Source organism: Medicago truncatula, chromosome 5 (assembly GCF_003473485.1).
Source record: "Medicago truncatula cultivar Jemalong A17 chromosome 5, MtrunA17r5.0-ANR, whole genome shotgun sequence".
NCBI classification, from domain to species: Eukaryota; Viridiplantae; Streptophyta; class Magnoliopsida; order Fabales; family Fabaceae; genus Medicago; species Medicago truncatula.
The window spans coordinates 5,365,200-5,375,199 of record NC_053046.1 but is presented as its reverse complement, the minus strand read 5'-3'; the positions used below and the strand labels follow the sequence as shown (position 1 = coordinate 5,375,199).

Genomic DNA, 10,000 nt, shown 5'->3' with positions numbered 1-10,000 from the left:
TAAAAAAAAAAAAATATAAATAAAAAGAGATATGGGGCAAGGAAAAAGAAAAAACAAAAGTAGCCAAAATTAACTGGTTATTTTATTTAATTTATTATTTGTTCTTTTTTGAAAAATTTATTTATTATTGTTGGTAGGGTGTGTTTTGACAAACTAGTATTTTAGAATTTATAATACTCATACGCAACACATCAACCACTTACCTTACGCTATACTCTATAATTTGTTGGTGTGGTACTCCCTCCGTCCAAATTATAAGCAAAAAAAACTTATTTTTTTTTGTTCTAAATTATAAGAAAAAAAAATTAACTTTTCAAAAACTTATCTTTTTCAAAGGAAAATTAAATGCAAAGTGCATTCAATAAGCCCTCTCTTTCATTTTCTCAATAACCAACAACCAATGAAAATTGTTTTTACATCTTCCTATAAAACTTATTTTAAAAATAACACAAAAAACTATGTTACAAACTAGTAGTACTATGTTTTAGTTTTATTAATAATTATGATTTTTTTTTGTTGCTTATGGGACGGAGGGAGTACTATAGAAAAGGGTATTGCAACTTCTACTATTTGTACTTAAATTCATCAAACGTATATGGATCTAATAGCATAAAGTTCCGGTGATGAGCCATGAGTGCAAATTCGGAATCCTTCACTCTTGGTTGAGGAATGGATTGAAGCAAAAGATGCACCCCTTTCACTTTCACACCCAAGGGAGACATTAAAAAAAGAAAATAAACAATTAGATTTAAATGGTTAATGAATTCTATCCAATAAAGAATTATTCAAAAGAGTTGTGTTCGATATCTAGATAGAATAATTAGGTTATCTACCTATCGACCAAACTCCATCCCACTCAATCATCAATTGGCAAAACTAAAAAAAAATTAATTAAACGCAAACACGCTTTTTATAATAACCACTATAATTTATAATTAAAATATGCGGACATGGACCAACATGTCTAACCCATCCAAATTTTGTTATTTTTATAAGGGTCATGTTAACCTCTGCCTTTGAGATATTCGTTAAGGAAGACAAAAAAGAAAGTGTTAAAAAAATAAATAAATTGAAAATGTCACTTTTTAGAATTTTGAAGAATTGATTGCACAACTTTTAATATAATATTAATATATTTGATCCTTAACCAGTGTCCTAAGGGAACACTAGTTATCATTTTCCTTTTTATAAATATGTTTTTCTTTTGACAAGTTTTTATAAACATGTTATAAGTAGAAATTATAGTTTCTTCATACTTAGAAATTATATATCAAGAGTTTGTCTAACAATCTATTTATCGTTTCTTGATTTTTAAAACAAAAAACGGATGCCTATTTAAGATGAGATATTCTTGACCACATGCATGTAAGTAATATATATATTCCTAATGATAACGAAAATGTTAACACGTGTCCTAAGAGTGTATGGCACATGTTAAAAACTACATATACTAATTCTATTTAGAATTTTTTAGCATGTGTTATGTCACGTTAGCAAGACTTCAATAATAATTGTCATAATATAAGTAATAATCTAACAAAAATTAAGGGTTGTAGCCTGAGTTAGACAAAGGGAAATTTAAGGAGAGATTTGTCTTAGCAATTTAATCATATTATATTAGAGCATCTATAATGGAGACCATCAATCTTGAGGTTTTAAACGGATTTTACATTGACACATCACTTTTTTTTATAATTTTTTAATAATAGTACATAATAGGTAGTTAACCACTCCAATAGAGACTTTTTAACAAAAGATCTAAATGGAACCCATCAATAACTCTTTATCATTTACATTTCAACAAAAGTAACTAAACAATGATTATTTTATTAAAAAGTTGTGTAGAATTCACTTAAGAATAGAGGTCTTAATTGAGACCCTGAGTCTTAAGAGACCCCAAATTGAAAGTTCAAAGAATAGCCTCCTAGAGTTTGAGTGTGCTAGCTTGGGGTTGATTAGTGTGTGCTTATAAACCATCAAATAAGTGTGCATAAAGTAAGAAGGCATGCCCTAGAAGTTTGAGAAGGAGTGCATTTCGGTACTTATCACAAACAAACCATTATTATTATATTATTACTATCACATAATGATGAGTGTTTTTGTGTATAGAAAAGAAAAAGAGTTGTTACTAGTAGGAGTTTTGGCAGTGTTTGGAGAGGGATTAGGAGGCAAAAAATATTGAGTGATGATGGATCTTAGTGGGTTTGATCAAATATTATTCACGCCGGCAGCTTTACTCTTTCTTCTATCTCACTATACCTATTTGGCACGCCTGCTCCCACTCATCAAATATGCATATTTCTCTTTCTATCTCTCTCTAAAAGAATGAAAAGTATCTCTTCTCACTACCTTTAGCTCGCACTTTGATAATTTTCATCTTTTGTCAGACACAATTCCTTTTTTAGCATCAGCTAGGCCATATCTCCTACCAAGCCATTTGCTTATTGACCAATAAACACTTCTTAGTCAATTAATACTATACTCTCTCTCCATATCCATACACACCTATTCTACTTTTTTTATCTTCTTCTAGAATTTGGATTTTATCCGACTCAACCCACATAAAATAGACTTGTAATGAAATATCCTCCTAAATATAAACACATTATAAAATTAGTATATTTATACTTTACAATTCTTAACATATTTATCTAATTCAGAATTGAATATTACTCAGATAATTCGATAATAATGACGAATATATATGGTCTAATAAATTTTGAATAGATTATACGAGATTAAAATTTAGACCTAGAGTATCTCAACCCTTACAAAAACACATTTGTAAGGAGATGACTCTAACCCTTTCAATAAAGAAAAGAAAAATCAGCATCCCAATAAAACTTACAATATAACCAACTACCCCACCTCCCTTCCTTTCTCTAAAAAAAAAGAAGAGCAAAGCAAATCATAATTCATTCATTTCTCGTCATCCCACCCCACCACTCTCCATAAATTTTTTAAATTCCTACTTCACCCCTCCAAATCAACTTAACTACAATCCAAATTGTTCCACCATCACCATTAAAAACACTTTACATGCAATATTGCAATACCTTTGTGCAACAACAACTAGAGTGAATCAAATTAGATTATTGATGTGGGTCTCATACAACTTAAATGGATACATTGTTTAGACTTGTCAGTTTTCAACCACACCAACAACAAGAAGATCAATCTCTCAACTCCACCACCAGCAGAACAACAACATCAAGTAGCTCTCGATCCTCAAAACAAAACTATCACCAATATTACAATCCACAAGAAGTTGAAGAAGAATGCTTCAACTTTTTCATGGATGAAGAAGACCTTTCCTCATCTTCTTCCAAACACTACTATCCTTATAATCAACCTCAAACCTCAAATACTATTACTACAAACACCCCCACAACATCACTCACACCCCCTCCACCAACAGCTGATTTCACCTTCGAATTAACCGGAAGGTGGGCCAACAACATCCTCCTCGAAACAGCACGAGCCATAGCAGAAAAAAACAGCACTCGTTTACAACAACTCATGTGGATGCTTAACGAACTAAGCTCCCCTTATGGTGACATAGAACAAAAACTAGCTGCATATTTTCTCCAAGCCTTATTCTCTCGAATGACCGAAGCCGGTACCCGAACCTTCCGAACCCTAGCTTCAGCATCAGAAAAAACTTGCTCTTTCGAATCAACAAGAAAAACGGTTCTAAAATTCCAAGAAGTTAGTCCGTGGACAACCTTCGGCCATGTCGCATGCAATGGCGCCATTTTAGAAGCCTTCGAAGGTGATTCCAAGCTGCACATAATTGATATTAGTAACACTTATTGCACTCAGTGGCCAACTCTTTTTGAAGCGTTGGCCACTCGTGCTGACGATACTCCTCACCTCCGTCTAACTACCATCGTCACTGCTGGTGGTTCTGTTCAAAAAGTTATGAAGGAAATTGGTGCTAGAATGGAAAAATTCGCTAGACTCATGGGAGTTCCATTTAAATTCAACGTTATTCATCACTCCGGCGATCTTTCTGATTTGAATTTTTTGGATTTAGATATTAAAGAAGATGAAGCTTTAGCTGTTAATTGTGTTAATGCTTTGCATTCAGTAACAGTTGGCAATGGTAATGGTAACGGTAATAACCGTCGTGACTCGTTGATAGCTTCGTTGATCGCGTTGCGGCCTAGGATAGTAACAATGGTTGAAGAGGAGGCTGATTTAAATTTTGGTAATGAAGGATATGAATTTGTGAATGGTTTTGAAGAGTGTTTAAGGTGGTTTAGGGTTTACTTTGAAGCATTAGAAGAGAGTTTTCCGAAGACGAGTAACGAGCGTTTGATGCTTGAAAGGGAAGCAGGGAGAGGGATAGTTGATTTGGTGGCATGTGCTCCGGCGGAGTCGATTGAACGGAGAGAAACTGCGGTGAGGTGGTCACGGCGTTTGCATGGTCGAGGGTTTAATACGGTGGCGTTTAGTGAGGAAGTTTGTGATGATGTTAGGGCTTTGTTGAGGAGGTATAAGGAAGGGTGGTCGATGATACGGTGTAATGATGCCGGAATATTCTTGACGTGGAAGGAACAACCGGTGGTGTGGGCCAGTGCATGGAGGCCTTGATAGTCGCACGTGTTTATCGTTCTTTTAGCACGTGCAAAACTAAGGGTTTGGGAAACTTCTTTTTTTTTTCACATTAGTGATGGGATTTATTTTTCAGTTTGGTAAGTAAGACCAAAGCAAAGACTTTGCATGTATTGATTATGAAAAGGAATCATGAACTAATTTACTCTTTTTTAACTCATACTATTATTTTCTATATGGTTTTTAATGATAATTCTTTTCTATAGATAAATGTTAGTTATTACTCTCTCCGTCCCTTAATAAATGACCCAGTTGACAATATACATTATTGACTTGACATATTTTGACCATACTTTTCTACTAATTCACAAAGATAAATAATATCATGCATGTAAGATGTTGTTGGATTCGTCTCGATGAGTATTTTTAAAATATTAAATTTTTATAATTTTTTTTAGTAGAGAATTGAATATATCAAAGATAAAACATATGCATTGGTATGTGTGTCAGAGTCAACTAGGTCACTTATTTAGGGACGGAGGGAGTGGTATATTATCTTAATAATAAAAGTTTAAAACCTTAAACTCGTATAGACGTCTCTTAGCTCAACCACTTGAACTAGGTCTTATTGCTGTGACACTTGAATCCATTGAAACTACTTGTGATATATGTTATGGCATTACAATTTAGTTAATTGGAACGACTTCAACTGTTTAGGTAGTGTTTTGATTTTTGTAAAAGAGTGAGATATTTACTATATGAAATCAAAATTTATTCAAGAATATATATATATATATATATATATATATATATTTGTAATTTTGTAAAACTATATTTAAGAAGAAAAAAAACCAAAGCAGAATATTAAATATGAACAGAATATTTCATGCTTGAATTTGGATAAGTCTTTATTTTTTTTGAAGGAGGATAAGTCTCACTTGTTGTGAGGCAGTGATGATACTTAATTCTTTTAATTTTAAGTTTATCATAAAACTCGGGACCATTTTCAGCTCAAACAAAAAAACTTAGGACCTTTTCAATGACCTAAGAAAAATAATAATGAATCCAGTGGTTGTGAAATCAACAATTAGTTATTTTATTGTTCTTAGTAGAGGCCTTAATTTCTCATGCTAGAATATCTAAATGTCATAATCCAAATTTATAGGTTTCCAAGCATATTATTGACCAGGTGCGTGGTAGTTGATCATTGATATAGATTTGATCATTGATTTATAGTTAAATCTAATTAAGCTTGATTGGTTCTGATGTACAGATTTGACCAGAGGCAGATATTATTAGAGTATAAGACTTAGGAGGATATGAGCAGCACAATTGTTTTTGTTTGTTTAACTAACAATTAAGGCAAGACGTACATATTATAGTTAAGAAGGACAACACTTTGATTGGATAATATTTTATGTTTTAATTTAAGATCATTAATAGTGGTTAGCCAACTAATTAGTCTTACCCTACCACAATAATAATAATCTTAATTTATTTTCATAAATTTGTCCAAAAGAAGCTAGCAGGGTTTGGTAATTTGGTGTGTGAAGATGATATCAGCTTAATAGGACTTTACTAATATTATAATTTCAGGAGTTTGTTTAATTTAGTGATTAAAGTGAAGTAAATAATACGTACTACACATGTCCATAAACCAGCATAAAACGAGGTCGTTATCTATAGTTTATAAGCAATATAATAGAATCTTAGGACGGCCATCAAGTTGGGTTAGTGCTTTGGGGAATATAATCTCATTAAAAGGTGTATAGTTTCATTGAGTGGCCAGCAAGGTGTCTTTGAAATGGTCTTTCTTCTTTTATACTACTATTTTCTTCCATCATCATAACTTTTCTCTTTTTGAATGGACCCCACAAAACCCTGAGTTCGGTTCCTTTACGACCAGAGATTCCTTACATTTCACGCAGATGCAAAGTTGGCAGTCACTCGATCAAAATTGAACGGTCTAAATTTAAATTCAAAGATCGAATGACAACCAATTTTTAACTGTGTGAATGCAGGATCTCCAACTATAGATACACAAATTTTTATATTTCATAGTGATGATAGATGATATAGATGGTTGGGGGACTCATAAAAGGCTTCTTTTTCTTTTCTTCCCATGAATGCAAATTAATTGTAAGTACTGGTACATTACATTATTAACAATGAAAAAGGAAATAATATGAATAGTGGGTTCATCTTTTAAGGGTGTTGCATATCTCGTTCTGGTCAGAATTGCCCCCCTTTCACGTTAACATATATACATACATTATACTCCACTCTTTTGCATCTTTATTAAAAAAAAATTGTACATTTATTTATTTATAAGTAGGTGCTTTCTTTTGTTATTTTTTAAAGGTAGTTTGATGTTGGCCCATACCTTCTTCTGCAGGTTTAAGCTTTAGTATCCTTTTTCTATATCAATTGCAATGACAATGACATTTGGTCATGTTTCTTTATGCTTTAATGGGACCAAGCTCATGTAGAAAGCTAACTCCAGTGCATAATTTCAAACCCATTCAACTTCAGGATCTTTGTCTTTCTGTCTGTTTGTATTAATCCGTATTGGAAAAGGAAAAATTTCCCCTTTCCGACAATAATGGAATAATTATAATTTGCCGACAAAATAAGTAAATAAATCGTGGACCAAAATTTGCAATTAAAATTACATGGCTTTAGGATGTGCTGTCTCAAGCACCTGTTCATAGGAGTATTTTTTGGGCCAAAATCTAATGCTCAATTTTGGTCAAACTATCTTGCTTATATGGATTTATGCAATCTAATAGCCTATACCAGTTAAGTATATGAGTATTTCTTCTCTAATGTGTCGTGCTCTATTCGGATTATAAAATTTAAAAAAATTGTGTAATTTTATAATGTTTTAATGTGTTTTGGAGCATTTTAAAAGCGGTTTTATACTTTTTGGATTCTAAAATCCAAAATTTATTGGATGTACGGAGAATCAATCAGACGAAAAAAGAAAAAATGTATTAGTGTTTGGACCAACACTCTTACTATTAGTGAGAACTAGAATTGAGAACTCTACACTCACACACAAGCATATCAATATTAAATATTTTTTTAACAGGATTAATACTAATATTTTAAAAATATGCATTCCCTTCCTTATTTTTTTGAATGGATGGATGTATTCCCCTTCTTTTTTTTCCTATCTAATCAGGTCAGTAAAAGACACAATACCGTTAAGAATGACGTCTCTACTAAGAAGAATAATAATTAACTCCAATAATGTCCATCTTCAAAAAATAATAATGTCCACCTGACGGAGTTAGTTTGAAGACAAAGTTAATGCGTCAAAGTAAGGTTAGTTTTTTAATTTTATGTTTAGATAATAAACTGGCTAAATACCTCCCCGGGTCCTTTAAGTTGCATGTTTGTTTCAGATAGATCATTTAAGTTTCTAAGGTTTCAGATAGATTCTTTAAATTTCGAGTTTGTTTCAGATAGGTCCTTTCTATCAACCCATGTTAAGCCAAAGTTGATATGTCCGTTAAGCCAAAGTTGATCTGGTTGAGGAAAATATTGATGCCAAGTCAGAGAGAGCCACCTCACCCACTTAACGGACATATCAGTTTTGGCTTAACGGACAACACAACTTTGGCTTAACTGAGGTTGACAGCAAGTAGAGCTGTCAAAATGGGTCGGGCCGTATGGGCCGGCCCGTTTAGCCCGAATAAATATAGGGCTTGGGCCTAAAATATTGAGCCCGAATTTTAATAGGGCTTTTTAGCCCGGCCGTTAAAAGCACGGTACCCGTTAGGCTAGCCCGAACGGGCCGCGAGTAGCCCGTTAGCCCGCATACAAAAAAAAAATCCTATAAATTATATATATATTTCAAATAATTCTTTACTTGGTTGATTATCAAAGTAAAAAAATAAAAGGGAAAATTCAATGAATTAACACAAATATAAATGTAATATAAAATTATATTTATTCGTTTCGTTATTTATAATTTTAAAGATCGAATATATAAATATCTATAACCATAACGTATCTAATTTATTTAAAATCATTTTCCTCGTCGTTTTAGTTTACGACGTTTGTACGAAAATGTTTACAATTTATTTTTGTGCTAGACATTATTTAAACATATTAAAAATATTATTTATAAAAAATTATAGCAGTGTTTTATAGTACTTTTTAAAATAAAAAATATATAATTTTTAATACGGGCCGGCTCGTGTTGGGCCGGGCTCGGGTAGTATATTTCAAGTCCGTTTTTAAACTGGGCTTTTTGGTCCGGTCCGCTAAAGCCCGAAGCCCGTTAGGCCCGGCCTTAAACGGGCCGGACCGTCCGTTTTGACAGCTCTAATAGCAAGGACCTATCCGAAACAAACTTAAAATTTAAAGGACATATCTAACATCGTAGAAACTTAAAGAATCTATCTAAAACAAACTGAAACTTAAAGGCCCTAATAAATAAGGTTAGTTTTAAAAAAAAACATAAATAAATGTTATGCCTTTAAAAAAAAAATGTTATGAAAAACAATATGAAAACTAGCACGAATTCTTATTAAAAAAAAAATCTGTTTATTGTAGGAGAGACATGGATTAATTTAGGTATATAAGCAAAAGTTAACTATTCTTGAACATTTAATCAGTTTATTTTTTACATGAACTCAAGAAAGTTAAATGAAGTTATAACTAACAGCAAAACTTTTTTTTAGGGATGTACATCCTCCGGTCACTATTATAAACAAAAATTCATTTTTGTAGGTTCATTTATTAAATATTGTATGTGGTCTATATTTAGGTTACATACAACATTTAATGAATGAACCTAAAATATGATTTTTTTTTGTTTATAATAGTGACCGGAGGGTGTACACTCACAAAATGAGGTGTATCGGTACTCCTGCTTCATAATTTTATAAATTAACGATAATTTTTTATGTAATAAATTGCTATTTGTCAATATTTATATTTTATAGAACATCATTTTATTAGAAAAAACATCATTTCATTGTTTATAAGAATTATAGTAATTTTTTTTACATATTATCGTAAAAAATAATCAATGTTCTCAATTATGAGTGATAAAAATTCAAAAAAATTAATTTTATTTCGTTGACACTTTTGTTGAATAAGATTTAGTTATTATAATTATAAATGATAAAAAAAAATATTTTTCTTCAAAAAACAACTCTTTTAACTATAATTTAAAGAATGGGTATATAGGCACACTCAAATATATTGGATGTACAATATAATTTGCCTTCTTTTTATCATATTATAGATATAGATGAGAAGTTTTTACGGTCATTTTGGCCAACTAATCATATTAAAGTTGAATGTGATTTGTAAAATTTAATATTTTTTAATTTACTCTTTTTGTTGCATAATGAGTGGTACATTTGTAAAAAATTGTTCTAAAATGAGTGTCGCTTTTAGTTTTTTCTTTTAAAACTAATTATTTTTC

The 10,000-nt window shown here is 31.6% G+C and overlaps 1 protein-coding gene across 1 annotated transcript; it reads left to right on the top strand.

Annotated features, from left to right (window-relative positions):
* Nucleotides 1–2,877: 2,877 nt before the first annotated feature.
* LOC11434453 (protein SHORT-ROOT) lies at nt 2,878–4,779 on the top strand. Its single transcript, XM_003611530.4, has one exon. It carries the CDS (start codon nt 3,121–3,123, stop codon nt 4,594–4,596), a length of 1,476 nt encoding a protein of 491 aa, XP_003611578.1. The 5' UTR covers nt 2,878–3,120; the 3' UTR covers nt 4,597–4,779.
* Nucleotides 4,780–10,000: the final 5,221 nt, after the last annotated feature.